General features: G+C 59.7%; 4 protein-coding genes across 5 annotated transcripts in view; 3 read left to right on the top strand and 1 right to left on the bottom strand.

Moving 5' to 3' along the window:
* The window catches only part of CIMAP1B (ciliary microtubule associated protein 1B), a 36,441-nt gene extending 32,488 nt beyond the window's left edge, over window positions 1–3,953 (top strand). The window contains exons 2-11 of the mRNA XM_064283221.1: window positions 993–1,072; window positions 1,197–1,362; window positions 1,612–1,754; window positions 2,070–2,273; window positions 2,532–2,636; window positions 2,828–2,949; window positions 3,074–3,233; window positions 3,342–3,422; window positions 3,595–3,754; window positions 3,869–3,953. Coding sequence (XP_064139291.1) covers window positions 993–1,072; window positions 1,197–1,362; window positions 1,612–1,754; window positions 2,070–2,273; window positions 2,532–2,636; window positions 2,828–2,949; window positions 3,074–3,233; window positions 3,342–3,422; window positions 3,595–3,754; window positions 3,869–3,953 — 1,306 coding nt within the window. The remainder of the gene's footprint in view (window positions 1–992; window positions 1,073–1,196; window positions 1,363–1,611; window positions 1,755–2,069; window positions 2,274–2,531; window positions 2,637–2,827; window positions 2,950–3,073; window positions 3,234–3,341; window positions 3,423–3,594; window positions 3,755–3,868) is intronic.
* TYMP (thymidine phosphorylase) lies at window positions 3,572–7,705 on the top strand. The gene is made up of 7 exons (XM_064283222.1): window positions 3,572–4,156; window positions 4,337–4,539; window positions 5,031–5,129; window positions 5,512–5,641; window positions 6,061–6,179; window positions 6,600–6,762; window positions 6,843–7,705. Exons 1-7 carry the CDS (start codon window positions 3,958–3,960, stop codon window positions 7,703–7,705), a joined length of 1,776 nt encoding a protein of 591 aa, XP_064139292.1. The 5' UTR covers window positions 3,572–3,957.
* A 277-nt stretch (window positions 7,706–7,982) lies between these two features.
* LOC100654386 (protein SCO2 homolog, mitochondrial) lies at window positions 7,983–9,934 on the top strand. Of its 2 annotated transcripts, none has more exons than XM_064283244.1 (2): window positions 7,983–8,111; window positions 9,074–9,934. In XM_064283244.1, the coding sequence occupies exon 2, from the start codon at window positions 9,087–9,089 to the stop codon at window positions 9,891–9,893; it is 807 nt and encodes a 268-aa protein (XP_064139314.1). In that variant the 5' UTR covers window positions 7,983–8,111; window positions 9,074–9,086; the 3' UTR covers window positions 9,894–9,934. The 2 variants fall into 2 exon arrangements, with proteins under 2 accessions (XP_064139314.1, XP_064139315.1); XM_064283245.1 differs by lacking the exon at window positions 7,983–8,111 and adding an exon at window positions 8,428–8,611.
* A 50-nt stretch (window positions 9,935–9,984) lies between these two features.
* On the bottom strand, window positions 9,985–21,955 carry NCAPH2 (non-SMC condensin II complex subunit H2). The gene is made up of 20 exons (XM_010602324.3): window positions 21,723–21,955; window positions 15,758–15,859; window positions 14,903–14,958; window positions 14,733–14,817; window positions 14,584–14,652; window positions 14,376–14,455; window positions 14,167–14,300; window positions 13,757–13,840; window positions 13,339–13,457; window positions 12,339–12,410; window positions 12,049–12,112; window positions 11,745–11,852; window positions 11,582–11,635; window positions 11,379–11,449; window positions 11,179–11,272; window positions 11,023–11,091; window positions 10,884–10,939; window positions 10,702–10,803; window positions 10,399–10,548; window positions 9,985–10,324 (listed from the first exon to the last, which is right to left on the bottom strand). The coding sequence occupies exons 1-20, from the start codon at window positions 21,828–21,830 to the stop codon at window positions 10,184–10,186; spliced, it is 1,818 nt and encodes a 605-aa protein (XP_010600626.2). The 5' UTR covers window positions 21,831–21,955; the 3' UTR covers window positions 9,985–10,183.
* Between the last annotated feature and the right edge of the window lie 113 nt (window positions 21,956–22,068).

The following is a 22,068-nucleotide window of genomic DNA, read 5'->3' on the forward strand; positions in this document are numbered from 1 at the left end:
CAATGGGCTCAAGCATTGCAACTATTTTGAGAATGGCGCAGGACCGGGCAGTGTTTTGTTCTGTTGTACATAGGGTCACTATGTGTTGGAACTGAGTCGGCACCTAACAACAACGTTAGTATGTCATTTTCTCATTCTTAATTTTGTATAATTTTGCATTTCCCCCTTGATGAAGCTCACTGGCGCACTTATCTACTTATTTGTCTTCTTTTAAAAATAACTATTGCGTTTATTTATCGTTTCTATTATTTGTGTTAGTTCCTGCTTCAGTCTTTTAGTTTATATGATGATTCTTTTTCATAATGTTTGTAAGATAAGTACTATATTCCTTTATTTTCAATTTTTCTTCATTAATAGTAAAGTCATTTGAGGCTATACATTTTCCTCTGAACACAGCTTTAGCTGCATCCTGTAGAGTTGGGTATGAAGGTATTCACCTTTGCAATGCTGTATAGATAATTTGTAACTTCAGATTTTAGTTTCTCTTTGATCCAGGGCTTTATATATATACAAATACACAGAGGGAGAGGACTTGTCGTTTTCTAAACATATATGTGATGGAAGCATGTGTTCTATTATATCTTTTGTATTCAACTTGTATGACTTTTTTGCAGCCAGAGAATTTTGCAAATATTCTATGGGCTTAAAGAGATGCAAAGTTCTCCCTCAACAAATATCAATTTAACTGAGCTTGCTGGCTGAATTTTTCAGTTCCTTTATTCTCAAACTTATACTTTATCTACCATACCAAACCTGTTGTGGCTGAATGGATTCCGACTCATAGTGACTCTATAGGACTGAGTAGAACTGCCCCATAGAGTTTCGAAGGAGCGTCTGGTGGATTCTAACTGTCGACCTTTTGGTTAGCAGCCATAGCACTTAACCAAAACGCCACCAGGTTATCCTTTTTATCTACATATCTGTTCAATTCTGGAATGGGTGAACTGAAGCCTAAGGAAAGTTGAGACTGAACCTTCTGCTCTGCGGCCCAGCCTGAAGGACGCCAAGCAGCGCCATGGAACCAGGGTAGAGTCCCCGCCAAAGATGGTGCAGGAAGTGGGGGCGGAGCCAGGTTAGGGCGCAAAGCGGGTCAGTCCCGTTGCCAGGAAGCGGACGGGGACACAATGGGGTCTGGGAGTAGGGTTGGGCGGCGGCGGAAATCCAGCTTAGAGTCACCACCCCACCTTGCCTGTCAGCACCACCACCCCACCTTGCCTGCCAGCACCGGGAGCCATCCGAGCAGGTCAGTCCATCCATTCGGACGTCAGGGCTTTCTCTCCGGGGCTCCGAGTACCCCAAGCGGCCCCTCCCCAGGCTATCTTCGCCCGACGCCCTAGATCTCCCGGCCTCCGGAAACTCGGGGCATTCTCTTCCCGAAATCCACCCTACTGAACTCGTTTTGGAGACAGGAGACAGGGGATGGCCTTGAAGCTCTGTTCCCGCCCCGTGCCCCGTCACCAAGCCTGGAAAGCTGCCGTTTGTTTTCCTGGCGCCTGGGATACCGGGTGGGCCCCGCCCCCGTAGTCGGGCTAAGCGGGAGGGAACTGGAGAGGGTGAGCTCCGCGGCGTATGCGGGGTGGAGGGCCGGGGCTCTCAACCCTCCGTCCACAGGTGCCGCGGGCCGCAGGTGCCAGCCCTTCGAGCTATGGGTTCGGACGTCTGGGTCGGCCCTTGGCGGCCACACCGACCCCGCGGGCCCATCGCGGCGCTCTACAAAGGCCCGGGGCCCAAGTACAAGCTGCCTCCGAACACCGGTACCTGGGCGGGGGTTACCGGGGGAGGGGGCCTTGCAGGAGGTCTGTGCCAGAGGTGGGAGGGGTCTATGCATCCAGAGGTGCGGGGTCTGCGGGCTGGGGCCTAGGGAAGGACCTGTGCGGGCGACTTGAGTCTGTACTGTGGGGGTTGTTAGGGATGCAGGACCCGGACTATGCCCGGGGGAGGGGGAGGAGGAGGGGTGTCTGTGTCCCGGGGGCGGGGAAGTCTGGCAAGGGGGAGACGGGTGGGGACCCTGTGCCCCGGAGGGGGTGGAGGGAGGCGCACCCGGCGCTGACGCTGGGACACTCCTGCAGGTTACATCCTCCACGACCCGTCACGGCCCCGCGCCCCCGCCTACACCTTCGGTGCGCGCCTCCCCACGCAACAGCAGTCCTGCAGCCCCGGGCCTGGCCACCTAGTGCCCGCCCGCATGACCGTGCGCGGCCCCGACGGTTCCCCCTCCTACTCCATCTACGGTCGCCCACGCGACGGGGCGCGCTTCCTCACTCCTGGACCGGGTCAGGCTCCCTGCGACCCCGGCCTCCCCAACTCCGAGCCGCCTCCCGGGAGCCCCGCCCAAGAACCCCCGCTGAACCCCTAACCCCTTTCAGGGACCGTAACCTCCCAGATTTGGGACCCCCTTTTCTGAAATGTCAAAATCCAGTACCCCGACTCCCACGTGGCTTTGAGAAATCCTGAGTCCAATCTCCCCCAGTCCGGGTCCCCACCAGGCCCTCCCACGCGGTTCCGGCCCACACCCTCTGTCTGCCCCGCAGGCAGATACTTCCCCGAGAGAGCCGGGAACTTGGCATACCCCAGCGCGCCTCGGCACACCATCGCTCCTCGAAACTGGGGCGTCCAACCTGAGCAGCAAACCCCAGGTGAGGCCAGAAGGTCCCAGCGCCGTGGAAATGCCCCTTTCCTCTCTACAGTCCTGAACCCGCACCGGGTCCACCCTTCAGAGTGCGCACTGCAGGCGCTGGGATCACCCGGCCCTCGGACGGCTGTGGGGACCCTGGGCCTATTCGCAAGAATTCATCCCCAGCTCGGCCCCACGACTGCCCCACCCTAGGCCCCGGGACCTACACGGTGCCCTCACTCTTGGGCTCCCGCGTCATCGGCAAAGTCTCGGCTCCAACTTACTCAATCTATGGCCGCAGCGCAGTGGGCACCTTCTTCGAGGACCTCAGCAAGGTGGGAAAGGTGCCACGAGGGCTCATTGTAGTAAGGGGTCAACAGAGGGGTTAGAGGGCAAGGGCAGAGTTAGTGGTCTGCGCAGAATGAAGCCAGGCCCAGTGGCTCTCCTGCCCTCCCGTAGACCCCGGGCCCCTGCGCCTACCACGTGGTGAACCCCGGTGTCTACAAGTCCCGGGCCCCCCAGTTCACGATGCTGGCCCGGACTTCGCTCCCCGAAGACAACACCTTGAAGCCCGGGCCCGCGGCCTACAACGTAGACAAGGTGGCCTGGAGTTCAGGGGCAGGGGGCAGAGGCGGGAGCTCAGGGTTTGGCTCCTGGACCGAGGGTCTGAGGTCCGGAGCACGCAGAGCCAGATGGCGGTTCTGCGCGGTCAGCGGCCTCTCCCGCCCACAGCACCGGAAGCCCCGTGGCTGGAGCTTCGGAATCCGGCACTCCGACTACCTGGCTCCGCTGGTGACCGACGTGGATGGCTGACCCGCCGGGCGGGCGCGGCCCCACAAATGTTTGCTTAAAGTGTCACATGCAGCCGCGTGTCCGCCTCTGTGTGCGCGCCTGCGCAGTCGGCATCCGAGGGGGGTAGGGGAGGTATCCCACCCACCGAGAGCTCCGCTCCGCCCCGGATCCTCCCGCGTGACCCTCAGAGCGGCCTCGAGCCATTGGCCACACGTCGACCTGCCCCCTGCCGCGGTCGGTGCAAGAGTCTGCTGACCCCGCGGTCCAGATCCCGTGGCCAGGCGCGCGGCGGGAGACACTGGGCTGGAATCCGGAGCAGGACAGGCGCGGGCCGCTACTGCGGGACAGGTATGGGGTGGGGGTCAGGTTGTGAGACAGAAAAGTGGAGACAGACACCAAGAGAGACAAGAACAGGGGTCAGAGGGTCTGACAGAGGTGAACGCAAGAGACACTCGTGAGCAGGATCGGGATGGGGCACGTGGCCGCGGAGACACCGACACAAGGCGGTGGCAGGTTCCAGGTGTGTCTCGAACCCCTGCAGGCCTAGAGCGATGGAAGCTCCAGGGACCCCACGACCTCCTGGTCTCCTCGCGGGCGGAGGGAGTCAGGGCCCTGCTAACCCCGCTCCCGAGCCGAAGCAGGTCCCCGAGCTGATCCGCCTGAAGCGAGACGGAAGCCGCCTGAGCGAGGCGGACATTAGGGGATTCGTGCGCGCCGTGGTGGACGGGAGTGCGCAGGCCGTGCAGATCGGTGCGTGAGGAGGGCTGGGCAACCTCACTCCGACCTTGACTCTGACCCCCAGGTTGGCAGAGACTGCCCACCCTGGGGACTCCACAGCATCCCACCACAGTCACTGCCCCGGGATCACTGGCTTTATGCGGGCCCCAGGGGCCTCCCCACCCTGCTGCCCACACACCACCCTACACCTAGGGGCCATGCTCATGGCCATCCGACTTCGGGGCATGGACCTGGAGGAGACCACAGCGCTGACCCGGGCCCTGGCCGAATCGGGGCAGCGGCTGGAGTGGCCAGAGGCCTGGCAGGGGCAGCTCGTGGACAAACATTCCACAGGGGGCGTGGGTGACAAGGTCAGCCTGGTCCTGGCACCTGCCCTGGCTGCCTGTGGCTGCAAGGTTAGAAGCCACCTCCTCCCCAGACCAAAATCTCTGGTCCCAGAAAGCCAGCAACCCAACCCACCCACCCACCGGCAGCTCCCAACCCCCAGCCTGGCCCAGACTCCCAAGGGCAGGACCCAGGCCTCTCCCCCCTTTAGTACCCAGCCTGGCCCCAGAACCTGGCTCCCTCACCCCCTCTGTCCCCCAGGCTAGACCCCATAGGACAGGACCAAGAACCCCTCTTCTTAGTACGCTAGATAGGATGGGGCCTGAAAAGGGCTGGATTCTCTCCATCAGTCCACCAGGTTTGTGCCCCCTAAGGACAGGTACCAGCCTCCTACCCCAATGACCACCCACCCCACCCCCGACCCAGGACAATCTCTTTTCCATTCCTTGGGCACCTAGCACAACTGCTTAATAAATTCGTCCTAACTCCCGCTGAAGTCCTAACCAGGGGCACGCTAGAGGTGGGGCACTGTGCAGGTGTGCTCAGCATCCCTGCCCACCAGGTGCCAATGATCAGCGGACGTGGTCTTGGGCACACGGGGGGCACCCTGGATAAGCTGGAGTCTATTCCTGGATTCACTGTCATCCAAAGCCCAGAGCAGGTAGGGGGAAGGGAGGAACAGTTGTTGATTGAGGTTATAGGTGGAACGTTACCCTGAGTGACTGCTGGGCCGATGATGCGCCATTAATCAGGGCCACTAATGAGTATATTGATCTAAATTCGTGAGCCATGGATGGTAATCAGTGGATCTCGATCAGGGTCGTTAATGGAGAATTGGTCAAAATCGCCAATTGGCCGTTTTTCAATCTATGAGCCATAGGACATTGATCAGAGTCATTGATGAGAATTTATCACAATTGCTTATGGGTCACTGATGGTCACTGGTCATGGTTTTGGACATATGTCAAGGTTGCTGATGAACAGTTGGTCAGGGTCAGTGATGGAGTCATCAGAGTCCTAATGTTGGGGGGGGGGCTGACCAGATGCAAGAGCTCCTGGAGCAAGTGGGCTGCTGTATCGTGAGCCAGAGTGAGAAGCTGGTTCCTGCAGACGGAATCCTGTATGCAGCCAGGGATGTGACCGCCACTGTGGATAGCCTGCCCCTTGTCACAGGTGACCTGACCTCAGACCCCAGGGTTGGCCTCCTGCAGATTGTAGATCTCTGACCTCCGACCTCCAGAGTCAGGGTCCTCTCACCACAGGTGGCAATCAAAATTAGGGTCCCTTCATCACAGGCAACCTGATTCCAGAGCCTGCCTCCCCCAAACCAGGTGACCTACACTCAACCCCTGGGGTCAGCCACCTTCCCATCACAAGTGCTCTGACCTTCATAATGTGCCTAGACCCCTACCAGGGCCCGGACCAGGGCCCCTGCATCACAGAATGCTTGACCCTCAATTCACCGAGGGTGATCTACGGTTTGGCCCACTGGGGACCCCCAATGCCCAGGGCCCCTGACTGACCCCTGACCTGAGTCATCATCCCTACATCCTGGGGGCAATGACCCCCTCCCAAGCTCTCCATCCCCCCAGCCTCCATCCTCAGTAAGAAGGCAGTGGAAGGACTCATGGCTCTGGTGGTGGATGTGAAGTTCGGGGGTGCTGCAATCTTCCCCAGTGAGGTCCAGGCCCGGGAGCTGGCAAAGACTCTGGTGAGCACCTGTGCCCACCGGAGACTGTGAGGTGTTGCCTCACTTTGGGGGGTTCGGTGTAGTGCAGCCCTTCTGTGGGGTCTCCATGTGTGGTGTGGAGACTATCTGTGGGGTTAGTCTCCTCATGTAGGCCCACCATCCACTCAAACCTGTGCTCTGCGGCCCGGTCAGCCTGTCCACTCACAGCCATGTCTGGCCCAGGCCTCCCCTATACCCTCTGCCACTCCCTTCTGCCGCCCCAGGCCAGGACCCTGCCAGGTTAGGCAGATGCTGCTCGAGGTGTCTCCCTCTCAGCGTTCCCTGACCCCTCAGCTCCTGAGGGCCAGGACCAAGGAGCAGCCCGTTGTCGGAGCACACTTTTCAGAGTTTGGTGAGCTGGGTCCTTGCCAGACGGAGTCCACCTTCAACGTGTCTCCACAGGTGGAAGTGGGGGCAGGCCTGGGGCTTCGGGTTGCGGCCGCCCTGACCTCCATGGACACCCCTCTGGGCCGAAGCGTGGGCCACACGCTGGAGGTAGAGGAGGCGCTGCTTTGCATGGACGGCGCCGGGCCCCCAGACCTGCGGGACCTGGTCACCCGACTAGGTGAGCTGCGCGGCCTCCAGGGTCAGAGCCGCCCCGACCCGAGCCCTGGGCCCCGCCGCACCTAACCCTGCCGTCCGCAGGGGGCGCCCTGCTCTGGCTCAGCGGACGCGCGCAAAGCCAGGAGGAGGGCGCAGCCCGGGTGGCCGCGGTACTGGACGACGGCTCCGCCCGGGACCGCTTCCAGCGGATGCTCGCGGCGCAGGGCGTGGACGAGGACCTGGCTCGAGGCCTGTGCTCCGGGACCCCAGCGCGGCGCCGAAAGCTTCTGCCCCGCGCCCGGGAGCAGGAGGAGCTGCGCGCGGCCGCCGACGGTGAGCGCGGGAGGGGCCGGGGACCCCCGCCCGCCCGGCCCTCCCGGGGCCCAGCCCGTCTCGGGGACCCCCGACGTCTCCCCAAAGACCCCAACCTACCTTGCCCCCACCTCCCCGAGCCTAGCCGCTCTCCGGGGATTCCTGCGCGCTGCGGGGACCCCGTCCCTCTCCGAGCCCAGCTCCCCGCCGCGGCGCCCCGGCCCGCCCAGCGCCCTCTCCCCGCAGGCACCGTGGAGCTCATCCGGGCGCTGCCGCTGGCGCTTGTACTGCACGAGCTCGGGGCCGGACGCAGCCACGCTGGGGAGCCCCTCCGGCCCGCCGTGGGCGCCGAGCTGCTGGTGGGCGTGGGCCAGAGGCTGCGCCGCGGTGAGCTTGCCCCGGCCCCCGTCCGCCCGCCGCCGGCCCCGGCCGCCTCCCCGCGCGCCCCGCCGCTAACCCCGCCGGCGCGCCCACCCGCAGGGACGCCCTGGCTCCGCGTGCACCGGGACGGGCCCGCGCTCAGCGACGGCCAGCGCCGCGCCCTGCAGGGGGCGCTCGTGCTCTCGGGCCGCGCGCCCTTCGCCGCGCCATCGCCGTTCGCGGAGTTAGTCCTGCCGCCGCCCGCGCGCGCTCCCGGGGAGCCGCAGCAATAAAGTTCGAGAGCCGCGACCCCGTGACCGCGTCCCTTGTCGCGGTCGATGCCCGGCGCGCGGGGGGAGGGGCGGGGACGTGAGGGGCGGGGCGAGGGGAGGATGGGGTCCAAGCGAGGCCGTCACGACCCGACACGTGCCCTGCGGCGGCCCCTCCTCCCGCCGGCGACCGTTTTGCACATGCGCAATGCTGAGCCTGCCAGCCGCCGCGCCCGCCTGCGCCTGCGCGGCGCCGTTGACGCATGCGCTTGGGCGTCGAGCGTGGCACCCGTAGGAGCCCGGCGACCCCCGCCGAGCCGCGTGGGGGCTTCGGGGACGGCGAGACGGCCGCGCGGTGCTGGGTCCTCCCGAGGCCTCGTCCTGCTGACGCGGCCGCGACCGGCTGCCCACAGCCCCTTCCTGCTGCGAGGTCTGCGCGCGGCCGCCGGGGAAGGGGCGCGGGGCTGGCTCCGGGCCGGGGCTCTTGGCCTGTGCGCGCGGCGAGGGCGCCCCAGTCCTCGGACGTGGCCGGCCGACCGCGCGCGCCGTCCCCGGGGCGGGAGCCGGGGGAGGGGCTGCAGGCGCGGGGTCTGCAGGCGCGGGGCCTGGCCCCCCCGAGGCCTGCTTTCCCGAGAGCAGCCCCGACTTAGGTCCAGCGCGCACTGCTGCTCGGGGTCCCGGCTCCGCTTCGGGAACGGGGCGCGCAAGGGCGGGGCCGCCCGGTCGGCGAGGCGCCTGCGGACGCGGGTGCCGTCGGGAAACCTCGGCGGCAGAGGGCGGGCTTGGTCGCCAGCGGAAGCCGGTGAGGCAGGACCCGACTACCGGGACAGGAGAGGTGGCCGTGGAGGGCGTCAGCCGGGCTGGGCCGACTCACACTACTCAGGCGGGTTGGAGGGGCCGCTGCCGGGCTGCATCAAGGCTGAGAGCTGGGTTAGTCTTTGGGGTTGCAGGCTAGAGACTCATTCACTTCCTTCCAAGAAGTGGGGTTTATTACAGGTAGATAAGCATACTCGGAAACCCAGGAGATGATCGTACTGGGATGCCTTCCATTCTCAGGCGACAGGATGCTCGGCTCTGAGGTGCAGGCAGAAGGCAAGCGGCTGGCTAGGCTGTGCCAGGGGGCGGGCACAGGACAGCAGCAGGACCAGACGGTGGGCAGGTGGAACGAGGCCAACAGAGGCTATCAGGTTAGAGCAGGTCAGATGCAGAGGTTTCAGAGGTGAGCACTGTAAGTGTGGGACAATACCTGGGGCACATTCTCGGGCGGTGGCTAACCTTGACTGTTGGGTAGGTCCTTCACGTTGAGTGGCGAGGCCTCTCTAGACGGGCAGTTGTGGACCAAAGCAACTTCTTGTTCTCTTTCAGGTTCCTGACACCCTTGTTCTTTTACAGGTGTGTCAGATCCATGCTGCTGCCAGCTCGGGCACCCAAGGCTTGGCATGGGCTTTCCCGGCTCAAGCTGCTGGCCCCAGCCCCTCCTGGAGCTCCTGGAGGCAAGGCCCTGCATCTGAGGCCCTGGCTCTTGTCAGGGCAGGGCCCTGCAGGAACAGGAGGGCACAGCCGGACCCAGGGCCCTGGGCTGCGGACAAGGCTGCTTATCACGGCCCTATTTGGGGCAGGGCTCGGAGGGGCCTGGCTGGCTGCTCGGGCCGAGAAGGAGCGGTGGCGGCAGCAACAGCGGACAGAGGCCCTGCGCCAGGCGGCCGTGGGCCAGGGTGACTTTAGCCTGTTGGACCACAGGGGCCAGGCCCGCTGCAAAGCCGATTTCCGGGGTCAGTGGGTCCTGATGTACTTTGGTTTCACCCACTGCCCTGACATCTGCCCCGATGAGCTGGAGAAGTTGGTACAGGTGGTGCAGCAGCTGGAGGCCGACCCCAGCCTGCCACCCATGCAGCCCATCTTCGTCACTGTGGACCCAGAGCGGGACGATGTGCCAGCCATGGCCCGCTATGTGCAGGACTTCCATCCACGGCTGCTGGGTCTGACTGGCTCCACCGAGCAGGTAGCCCAGGCTAGTCGCAACTACCGTGTATACTATAGTCCTGGTCCCAAGGATGAGGACCAGGACTACATCGTGGACCACTCCATTGCCATCTACCTGCTCAACCCTGATGGTCTCTTCACCGACTACTATGGCCGGGGCAGGTCGGCCGAGCAGATCGCAGACAGTGTGCGACGCCACATGGCTGTATTCCGTAGCGTTCTCAACTGAGCTGCATCTCCTGTGTGTCATTAAACGGGAGCCAGGGAGCAGTGTGTGTGTGGTCTGGAAAAGAGCAGCTAGTGGAGGCAGGACAGGAAGGGCCCGAGCTGGTCACCTGTCAGGGGGCAGCACTGGGCAGTCTTTCTCTCTGCACAAGGGTTTTAAGATTGTTGTGGTGGGTAGATGGGATGGTAATGTTACTTTATTATGCCGGGCCAGCCAAGAAGCAGGTGCTCTGTGTCCCAGCACACATGGGGCAAGGAAGCTGGCAGCCCCACCCACCCCGGCTGAGTGTCTCATCAGGGCTGGGCCATCGAGGGGGCTTCGTAGGTCTGGAAGCGCTTGTAGGCCCGCTGGTGTGTGAGCAGGCGCAGGGACATGGTGTCCACGGCAGCCTCCAGCCCTGGCTGCTGGGCAATCTCCACCGTGTAGTCATTGGCCTGAGAGGAAGAGGTGTCAGGCAGGGTCCTGGGATCACCACCCCTTACCCCCACCCCACCCCAGGGCTACTCACCAGCTGCAGGGAGGCCAGCATGGAGCGACACACCTCGAAGGCAGGCTGGCCAGCCACTAGCTTGGCAAAGGGACACCACTCGTTGAGCTGGCTGAACTGTGAGACTAGCTGATCCCCGTAAGTGTGGATGTCAAAGGGCGTGTGCTGCTCCTGTGTCAGGGAGAGGGTCATGCTGTCCACAGGGCAGGGCCAGCCCTGGGACAGGCACCCCCAGAGCCCAAGTGGGCAGGAGGCTCCAGGCCTTAACCAGGAGCTGCCTCTGGGGAGGGGACATGCTCCTATAGACCCACAGCGCCCACTGACCTGCTCCTGGAGCAGGGGCTGGATGGTGTCCTCCCAGTCTCGGATGCGCTGGCTCAGCTCCGTCTCCTGGACAAACTTCTGGGAGGTGGCTATGAAGAGTTCCTGGGGAAACAGATGGAGATTACGGCCTTCTGTGCAGGGTCCTGGGCACTCTGTTCCTACTAGCTCTGACCCAGACCTACCACGTTCCTTTGAACCAGCTCCTCGTAGCTCAGAGACGGGGGCCTGGCTGCTGCATCTGGGAGAAGGACAACTGTGAGCTGGGGTGAACTCCAGAGCCCCTCACTGCCCTCCTGGCTAGCTGCCCACTCCCAGACCGACCTAGGTCATCAGCTTCCCCAGGCCTTGTCCCCTCAGGCTCCAAGTAGTCCTCAGGCTCCAGAAAATCACCTGGGAAACAGGAAGGCTGTGAGCAGGAGGCCCCACCAGCCAGGCAGGGGAGCTGCGCCCCATCCCACCCAGCAAGCAGGCACCCACCTGCTTCCCCAAGGTGCTCTAGGGAGTCTTCCAGCCGCTCCTCCTCCTCAGGCCACAGCCCCTCCTCAGCCCTTGGCAGCCACTGCTCACCCGTCTGTCCAGAGGAGGCATCTGTGAGGGGTGCCACAATCTCCCACCCAGGGCCCACTGGGCATGCGGGGCTGTGTGGGCTGACCACGGCCAGAGTGGATGGTACTCGCCTCCCTCCTCTGCAGCTTCCGGAGGGTCTCCAGCTGCTCCTTCACGTGTCTCCAGTACAGAACTTCCATGTCTGTGGACAGAGGCCTCGGGCAGAGGGGCTCCTGTGTCTTTCAGGCCAACCCTGTCCACCCCAGCCAGGCAAGCAGCAGAGGGAATGGCTGTCACCCCTCAGGACTGCCTGCCTGCTGGACCCCAGCCTCACCTGTGAAGGATGGGCCCTTCCTCCGCAGCCTCCTGCTGTCAGCATGGTCGGCATCTGGGAAAGCACAGTCAGCAGGACTCTGGCCAAGGCCCTGCTGCCTCCCTCCCCTCAGCAATGGCCTCACCCACCTCCCCGGCCCCTCAGAACCACTGCACCTACTCACAAGCGGCTAGGTACCACTGGTGGAAGTCTTGCAGCTTGGTGGCACGCTTCCTCTTGCGCTTCTGTCCTGGAGCTTCCTCCACGCAGGGGGGCACAGAGAAGGGCCTACCTGGGGGAAAACAGGGACACTGTCCTGGAGCTGAACTGCAGGGCCCTGGCAACCTCAGGAGGTGACCTTGGGCAGTGACTGCGAAGCCTAAGATTACATGATCCTTGCTCCCACCCCTCCTCCCCTAGAAGCGAGTGAGGGAAGGCAGTCCCCACCAGATACCAGCTGGGACACAGCTCACCTCCACCCCTATTACCTTTCTTGAAGGGCTTAGAGTCCAGGGAGTCGAAGGGGTCCAGGCTCTGCCAGGGGTCCAGGGCCTTTTGAGCACAGAGCACAAGCAGACGCTGGGGGGCATGTGGGAGAAGGTACCCCACACTGTGCAGGAGGGGGCTCTAATCTGAGGGAAGAGCACTCCTTGGAGGAGGAGGAGGAGAAGACAAGTGCGAAGGACCTGAGGTGCTGAGAGGCTGGCCAGCAGGGGGGGAGGCAAGCCAGGTGAGCACAGCAACAGCACGTGAAGGGAGGGCGGGGGTCCTCACACACCTTCAGCCGGGACATGGGCACAGGGGCCTCCGCTCGCTCACGCAGCATGTACTTCCGGGGCAGGTCGACACTCTGCAGAGACACCCACATAGCCTGCCTCACTCCTCCACCCCAGGCCCTGAGCCCTTGGCCTGCTGGCATCCAGCAGCTTTATTCTGGGGCAGGAAATCCAAGTAGTTCAAGGACTAAAGTGTAAAAAGTAAAACAAAAAATCTAAGAAACCCTTAAAAAAAACAAACCCATTGCCGTCGAGTCCGTCGAGTCCATTTTGACTCATTGTGACCCCATAGGACAGAAAAGAACTCCATAAGGTTTCCAAGGAGCGGCTAGTGGGTTGGAACTGCCAACCTTTTGGTTCGCAGCTGTAGCTCGCGGTAGCTCTTAACCACGGTGCCGCCAGAGCTCCAGAAAACTCTAGGAGGCCCGTTTATACACTAGTGGACTCGTGGTAGTACAGTACTTATGGAAACATGAAACGTGTCTACCAACCATAACTAGCAAACGTTCACATTTTTCTCCTTTACACTTCAGCATTTTCAGTAAGAGAGCAGAAGGGCTTTCCTCAGCCATGTCTCAAGCACAGCCAACCCTGGGGGAGTTGAGGAGGCACAGGCCTCCAAGGCCTGTCCCTTTCTGGCCAGCCTGATCATAGGGGAGCTGGCCAGGGGTACCAGCTGCCCTCCAAGGAGGCTGTGAGCTCTGCAAAGCTCAAAACCTCAAACACCAACCACCCTCCAGGGGAGTAAATGCTGTGCCCAGGGAGGGTGTGAGGTGTGGGGTCGCAGCAGAGGGCTGGTACAGGACCACGTCTGGGCCAGTGGAGAAGACTGGGCTTCCGGGCAAAGCCCCCCCACTCCCTGCAGTTGAGGGGCCAAGAAGGGCAGAGGCTACCCAGCTGGGGAGCACAGCCACTCCCCATATGAACTCAGGGCAGCTCCACCTGCCTCATCCTGTCTCAGGGTGCACTCACCTGGGCTCTCGGGCCTCAGTGGGGTCCTACCTGCTGTGGGCTCGGCTCCAGAGGGATCTCGGGGACCACGGCCTCTGGGAGCTCTGCCGCTGCCTGGTCCTCCTCGTCGTCATCCCTGTCATCCCCCCCACCTCCAGGCATCAGGCCTTCTGGAGAGTGCAGGGCAGGAGAGCAAGACCCTCAGCCCCAAGGAACCTAAAGACCCAAACTGTGAAGGAAGGGGCTGCCCCTGGGGAGAGGTGGGGGTGCCCAGCTGCCCTTGGCCAGACACCAGGAGACCAGACTCTCAGGTCCTCTAATTAGAGCCTAGAGATCATTAAGTCTGCATTATAAATACTGGTCTTCACACTTGTATGGTTTGTCTGTTTCTTGGCAAGTGTTCCTCTATTAAACTGGGGGTGCAGCCCCCACTGAGCACCACGGCCCTGCCCCACTGGGATGTTCTCACCTGGCTCCGGGGAGAAGCAGGGCGCCGGGGCAGGACTCCTGCACACAGAGACTTCCAGTGGCTGCTCCTCAGCCCTCCCGGTGTCTGCAGAGATGGGGCGCAGGGCAGGGTCAGCCCAGCCCCTCCCACAGATGTTCACCCTGCTGTCACAGAACTAAGCAGGTCCCATGTGTCAGGTACCCCAACTGAGGCCAGTTCTGACCCTGCCAGCTTACAGTCAAGGTCAGGGGGACATGGGACAAGGCCCAACAACCCATCCAGAGTAGAGCAGAAGGCCTGGGGAGGGAGTGAGGTCACCTGTCCCAGGTGATAGCTGGGATCGATGCCTCAGGGGCTCCCTCCCTGGGGAAGGCAGGCATGGGGAAACGGACAGTGCAGTCCACTCCAAGACCCCATGTCCAGCCCCTCACCTTTCTGGGTCCTCTGCAGCAGTGTCTCCTGGGGGCACATGCCCACAGGTTCCAGCATGAAGGCCCCTCTGGGGTGGGGGGTGCATGTGTTCATCCTAAAATCCTTCCGGCTGGCCAAGACCTCCCCCTGACAGCTGTGCTAGCAAAAACACACCTGCTGTAGAGACCTTCTCAGGCAGCCCGCCCAACCGCCTGGCTTGGGCCCATACCTGTACAGAGGGTGGCTGTTCTTCTCCACCTCGTCCGGGGCCACCAGGGCCATAGGCATGAGGGGCACAATGACCACTTCCTGCGCGGAGACCAGGGGCTGGTGTGAGCAATGTGTCTGTCCCTCAGGCCCTGAGGCAGGGAGCCCACACTGTCCAGCACCCCTCCCAACAGCAAGACACCCCAGGAGAGCCCTGAGGGGCTGCTTACACTGGAAGCCTGGCTGTTCTTCAGGTCCACACAGGCCCGGGCATCAGGCAGCTCATCCAGGGACAGGAACTATGAGAAAAATGAGTCATGGACGCACCCAGAGCCAGGAGCTGCAGCGTCAGGCAGGGCCACCCGCCAAGATGCCTCACCTCATCCTCTGGCTCTTGGGGGGCCCCAGAGCCAGCAGCCCCAGCAGCCCCGTCCTCCTGCACCGAGGAGAGCTGCTTCGCCTGTCTGGGAAAGAGGGTCCTTGTGTGGGCTTCAGAGGAGGCATGGGGCCTCCCCAGTCACCACCTCCAGTATCACCCACAGTACTCACTTCTTGCCAGAGATGAAGTCGAGGGCCTGGTAGACCAGCGAGTAGAGGTACTCCACCTGCCGCCAGAGCACAAGTGAGGAGGCAGAAGAGCGGGCCCACTCCAGCCACCCCACCCTAGTCCCTGGGGCCTCCTATACCAGGACTGTGCGCACCCAGAGGCCTGGCCTTATCTCCAAGACCCTGAGCACAAGTCCTACCAATTCTACTGCCGAAACTACATCTGAAATCGAACCAGCATCTCCAGCTAATTACTGATGGCTGGAGGCCCCCGCCCCTCCCACCACCACTGCACACAGCAACCAGTGAGGCCTTCTGAAGGCAGACTCAGTCCAGCCCTGGCTCCCCCAGTGCACTCCCTCACTGGCAGCGCCCCTCACAGCCACGCCCACCCTCCTTGCCCCTCCCACCAGGAGCCCGAGGTCAGCTCCTGCTGTTCTCCTGCCCCCTCAGGCCTCATGCCACCTCCACAGCAGCCCCTGTGAGTCTCTGCTGGCACCGAGGCAGCTCCAGCCACAACCTTGTTTCCTGTCTAGAATAGGAGGACCCACTGAGTAGGGGGAAGGGGCTCGGGCCTTTGAGATGCCACGACGAGACTGCCGGATGACAGAGCAGGGCGCACAGGTGCCACCCTATGTGCTGTATACCCTTGCCTTAGGTGTTACTCGTACAGGCAGTAACGGCGCCAACAACACACGCACCCTCTCTTCTTGGCCACATGAAGCCATTTTAAATCCAAGCTTGCTCTTTAGTGTTACAAGGACTCGGGAGTGGAGGCTGGGATGCTGGGAGGTCAGGTCAGAGGAGGACAAGCCCCTGGCCTGCCGCACATCCCAGCCCATCCCAGCGCAGGCTCACCTTCTTACTGTAGACACAGGCAGAGCCCTGGATCAGCAGCGCTGCCTCAATGAAGTTCATCGTAGTCTTGCCTTCATCAAAAGAAATGCAGATCTGGTCCAGCTGCAAGACATCCGCAGGGGTGGGCAGGAGCCCCATGCTAGTGTGGCTTCCCCTGCAGTGCCCCCCTCTCCTCCCCCCTCTTCCCCTCGGCAGCCCCCCTCACCCCCTCCTCTCTGCAGCCCCCCCATCTGCAGGCCCCTGCTCCCTCTGCAGCCCCCTGCTCCCTCTGCAGCCTTCCCTCTCCCCCTCTGCAGCACCCCCTCCATCTGCAGCCCCTGCCTCTCTGCAGCCCCCTGCTCCCTCTGCAGCCTTTCCTCTCCCCCTCTGCAGCACCCCATCCTCTTCTGCAGCACCCCCTAGTGATTCTGACAGCGCTGGATGGAGAGCAGACCACCCCTCCCCTGACAGATCTGACTCCACTGTGTGTTCACCTTTTTTGTCATTCACCTACTTCCTGTAATCTCTGGGACCTAGCGTATTTAAAAGGGAGGCTCCCAGAGTTGACTGTCTACCAAATGGCCAGAGCCACTCACATTCCTGTGAGGCACGGGGAGGGCGTTCTATGACACTCCCCCAAGTCAGAGCCCCACCCTAACAGTCTCCAGCACACAGACCCCCCACCCTAAGAAAAGAGAAACCCCGGGGGTAGGGAACACAGACGTAGAACAACAGGGTCTCCATCCTTGGAGCAGAGAACCCAGGAGACACTTCTGGTAGGTTATCTTCCTTCCCCTTCCACCACGCCGGCCTTCTCTAAGCCCTTGTTCCCCTGCTCACCCAGAAACATTAGCGCCCAGGGCTTGCCTTGGCCCTCCTCTCTTCATGACTCATCTGCTCACCTGTGAATCCACCACCCATCTACCAGACTGCCAGGCTTGCACTCATGATTCTCAGACCTCACCTCCAGGACCCTCTCCTGCTGCTTACTGGATGGCTCCACCAAGATGTGTTCCTGACCCTCCATCTCCAGGCCTGACTCACTGTCCCCCCAAGCTGGCCCTCCACTGTGCACCTCTCTGTGATGGGCACTCTGAAGGCTCCCTGGTATTTCCTCAAGCCTTTCTGCCCTTGCTTTGCCATAGGGCACCTTCCCCCAGCTATCCCCCAGACACAGGTACCCCCAACTCTGCTCTAATGTGAAAGATTCTGCAGCCCCCCCCCCCACTTGCTCCCGCAGACGCAGACCCAGCTCTGGGCACCCTTGCACGGCTCCATCACTCCACCAGGGTAGGCTCACACACTGGAGCCGTCCCCTGCCTCTTGTCCCCTCACTGGGCTGGGAGCTGCTTTAAATTCCAGCCCCAGGTTTGGAGCCTGACACTGGTATCAATAAATATCTGATGAACATGTCAAGTAGTGATGTCAGAGCTCAGCCTAAAAAATGGACATTTGCCAAACAAACGAAGGGAGACAGCCCGGCAGGAAGAGTGGCCACCATGCAAGGGCAGTGAGCCAAGAAGGGTACAGCTGCTTAGGAGAACAAATACTATTCAAACACAGCATCACAAAGAAGGGGGAAAGCCTGGGAAGATGCCACCAAAGGGAAGACGCTTCTACTGACTCTTGAGGGGAGAGAGGAGTGTGTAGGGTCAGGGGGAAGGAGGACAGAGGAGCGCCATTGTGGGGGAAGCACAGCATCAGGACACGGGGAAGGGCCCGCAGGGTGGCAGGCTGGAGCACCTACACCACCTGTCTACGCTTCCGATGGCTCCCAAATACAGCTCCAGTTTGGACTTCCCTTCTGCGCTAAACCCACAAGTCCAGCGCCCACTTCAGATGTCCATTGGATGTCTTAATGGGAATTCATACTAAACAAGTCCACGCTGAAGTCCAGATAACCTCTGACACAAACCACCTGCCCAGAAACCCTGGAGTCTAACTCCTTCTCACCTCCTGATCCCACCTGTCCCAGTTCCTTGTCAATGTCCTGCTGTGCCTGTACCCTGACCATGGCACTCTGCTCTGGGTGACAGCCCTGCTCTTGCCCAGCCAGCTCTACTCTGGCCTGGACCACAGAATCCAACAGGGCTCTCCTACCCTCTCTTCCCTTGCCTATGCTCAGCACTCTAGCCAGCACTTGTCCTAAAGTGGACCACAACGTGCCCTCAGAACCCTAATGGAAAACCCCAAATTCTAAACAGAGCCATGTGACCACGCAGGCCTGCTTAGAACCTTCCCACACCTGTCCCTCTGCCTGGAATCTTCTTCAGCTCACTTAACTAGGCAGCTGGTTTCATCATAAAAGAGAGAGATCCCCAGTCAAACTCTTCATGGAACCTCAAACGTTTCTTTCAGAACGTGTAGCCTGTGACTATACGAAGGTGCTGTGCAGTGGCTGGGAACACAGACTCTGCTCTGCCCCTTGCCAGTCGTGACTGGGCATGGCTAACTTTCCCATGCCTCGTCTTCCTCATCTGTGAGAAGGGGAAGAACCACCTACACCAGTAGGGGTTTCGTGAGGATTAAATGAGCTCATATGCACAGAGCACAAACAAGCACTAACTACAACACCGTGTGGCTACTTCTTTAAGACTCATCTTCCCCACCGACTGGGGGTCCTATTAAAGCAGGAGCTGTTGTCTGGTCTGCTTCCCACTATTCCCTAGGGTCTAACACAGCTAGACACTGAACAACGCCACACTACAGCGGATCAGTTTTACATGGCCTTTCTCATCATGGTCTTGTAACTCCCACCAAATGGCTGAATGGGGCTGTGCAAATAAGGTGCTTGTGTCCCACCAAGAGGACTGGATAGCTTGATAATAATGCAATAATAGGGCATGGCACCCTTGGCAGGGGGTATGGGACCATGCAAAGAAGGTGTATGGAACCCTAATGAGGGAGTTGGTCAGTTTTGCCATCCCGCTAGGCTTAAAATGAGCCATCCCATAAGCAGAAAGAGGGGACCTGACTACCACCAAGAATGACAGGATGGGAGCACATCCTTTGGACCTGGAGTCCCTCTGCTGAGAACCCCCTAGACCCAAGACAGAGAGAGAGAGAGCTGTAACACCAGAGATGGTGCAAGACAGTGAGAGGCAGCAGCAGAGAAACGGCCGCAGCAGTAGCAGGAGACCAGCAAGAGACGGTGTGGTGGGCTTCCTGGCCCACAGAGCAAGGCGGTTACAGCGGGTGTGCCGACCCATGGAGCAAGAGAGCTGAGCGCCTTCACACAGAAAGGTTCCTGATGGAGTGGGATGCCCCAGGCACTTATTGGCGGAGCTAGGCTTGCTGACCCACGGAGTGAGAGAGCTGAACACCTTCAGGGTGAAGCTTGCTGGCGGAGTAGGGTGCCCCCCGGTACTTATTGGCAGAGCTAAGAGGGCTTTGTAACACTTGCCTGAGCAGGGCAGAGGCTAAGGCAAGGGTCCGAGAGGCCAAGGACCAAAGAGAGGCCTGCCAGTGGGTACAGGTGAGAAGAGGTTGTCCTGATCTTGAAGAGCTGTATCTTGAGTCATTCCTGACCCTGAATTGAAACCTGTTACTTCCCTAATAAACCCTAATAATGGTCTCTGAGTTCTGCGTGACCCTTGCAGCGAATCATCAAACCCAGCAGAGAAGCAGAGAGTGCCGCAAGGAGAGAGGTGGCATGTCTGACCTCCACCTCGTAACAATCAGCCTCGGGGCACTGAGGCTGATAATGATTCACCTCCTGCCTTATGAAGCTGGTGGTTACAGGCACCGAATAAATAAATGGATGAAACAGGACAGCAACATGGCATGTCAAAAAAGAACATTCTGTTAACTATGTGGAAGGTAAAAAGAAGGAAAAAGGCAAAACTAGAGGCTGGAGATCATGACATCAGGGCCAGAGGTTTGTGAGCACAGAAACAGGCAGGAGGGCAGCAGGAGGAAGCAGATTTACCAGGTGTCACCAAGGCCTTGCTCAGTGTGGAAACCTGAATCCACAGTAGCTCCACCTGGCACAGTTCTCCACATTTTCTCAGCAGGCTGAATGTCAGGGCAGAGAAGATCACTCACCAGATCAGTGTTCACACAACAAATATTTATTCCACTCCTACTGTGAGCCAGGCATTCAATAAGGCAGAGAGAAGAGGGCAAAGACGTGGCCCCTGCCCTCACAGAACTTACACACCAGGATAGATACAGACCACAAACAAGTAAATAAGTTAAAGAGCAGATCACAAAAAGTACTCTAAAATGCATAAGGTACATGCATAAGGTACCCTGGGAGACTGAACTTTATTAGATAGTTGTCAGCTGGCACTGAAGCTGAAATCTAAAGATGAGAAAAAATTAGTCATACAAAGAACTGGGGAAAGATTGTTCCTTAGTTAGAGCACAACATATGAAGGCCCTCAGGCAGGAAGAAGCTAGAAGGTGTCAGGTTGACTGACATGAAAGAGTAAGGCAGAGAATGGCCTAAGATGAGGCTAGAAAGGTAGCAGGGCCAGACCCAGAGGGGCCTGGAAGCCACAGGGAGGAATTTGGGTTATATTCCAAGTGCAGCGGAAAGCAGGGATGGGCTTTAAGCAGCAAGGTGATGTAGCTGGATTTTATTTTCTAAGAGCCACACTTGCTGCTGGATGGAACATGGATTGCGGGGGGTCAAAGGCAGAGGTAAGGAGCTGCTGGGAAGATTTCACATGATTCAGAGATGCTGGTGGCCTGGACCAGTGAAAATGGAGAGCAGGTGAATTCAAGCAATACTCTGGTGGTATAGGAGACAGAATCCATGGATAAACGGGGTGCACTGCATGGGGTTTCACCTGAACAGCTCTTACCTTTCACTTTCAGTAGCTGGTTGAACAGTGGTGCCATTTACTGAAATCAATGACTGAGGTTTGAGCAGAAAAATGAAGAATTGCACTTTAAATACCTTAAATATTTATGTGACAAATCAGCGGAATGTCATATGAGCAGCTAGAAACACAAAAATAGATTCAGAAGAAAGATCTGGGTGGAGATATAAATTTCGGAGTTAAAATGATGCAGATGTTTTTTAAAATCGTGGAAATAAATGAGATTGTTTAAGGGCGGAAGTGCCAAAATATGGCTGGCCCTTGCCCTGAGGAGCGATTAGACAGGAGAAAAAAGGAGCCAGTGGCATAAGAAGGAAATCAGAATGCCCTGTCAAGGAACCCAAAAAAAGACACCCTTTCAAGTAAAAGGGAGCCATCAACTCCAAAAAAGGCTGCCGCTGGAGTAAGCTAACACTTTTAGCGTCCCTTGGATTTGGTACAATGAAAGTCGTTGTTGATCAAGAAAAGAGCTGTTTAAGTGTAGGGGAAGCCAGGCTGGGTGGGCTGAGGAGAGGGAGGTGCAAAAGTGGAGCCGGCGGCTCCTTAGTGGAGGTGGCACTGCTAACTGAAAGGTCGGTCATTCTAACCCACCAGCCTCTCCGCAGGAGACGTGGCAGTCTGCTTCCGTAAAGATTAAAAAAAAAAAAGATTACAGCCTTGGAAACCCTATGGGGCAGCTCTACTCTGTCCTATAGGGTCGCTATGGATCCGAATTGACTTGATGTTAAAGGGTAGGCACGGCTGTCAAACACGGAAGAACGATTAATGCTGGCAGGATGAACATGGCAGTGGCTGGAAAGCGGTCTGGAAACCCACTGCAAGAAACCCTTTTGCACAGTGATCCAAGTTTCTCTCTCACATACACATACACAAATATGCACACAATAACTAAAACAAAATGAACTTTAATAGTTTCTAGTCTGCTCTATTTCATCTGAGAAAACTGCTTGTCACAACTCACGAAATCGACTTCACGGCTCACTAAAGACCAGCGACCTGCAATTACGACTCCTGGCGAACCTCACGAGAAGGTGACTTCGGGAGGCAATGATGCGGTTGGGAAAAGGAAGCAGTAAGGAGCCTGGGGACGAGCGAAGCCGGGGCGCCGGAGGGCCGCCGACCTGGAGGCTCACGCCGCGCCACTCCCCCGCCGCCCTTACCTCCTCCAGATACTCGCCCAGCTGGGCCGCCACGTCCACCTCCCAGTTCTTGGTGAGGTCCCGGATGGGCTGCAGGAGATGGGCAAAGCGCGCCTCTACGTCCTCCATGTCCGGGAGGGGCCGGGCGCGCGGCAAGAGCGGGCCGGGACCGCAGGATCGGCTTCCGAAGGGGACCGACCAGTGCCCTCAGCCCGCCACCAGTTCTGGCGCCATTTTGCTGTTCCCGCCCAGGAGAATACGTCGCACGCGTCGCCGCGCGCAGACCTATGACGTCACGCGAGGCAAGGCGGGGGAGGGAGGAAAGCCGCGGCGCGCGCTGGAGGTGGGGCAGGCGTCGAGGCGGGGC

Source organism: Loxodonta africana, chromosome 4 (assembly GCF_030014295.1).
Source record: "Loxodonta africana isolate mLoxAfr1 chromosome 4, mLoxAfr1.hap2, whole genome shotgun sequence".
NCBI classification, from domain to species: domain Eukaryota; kingdom Metazoa; phylum Chordata; class Mammalia; order Proboscidea; family Elephantidae; genus Loxodonta; species Loxodonta africana.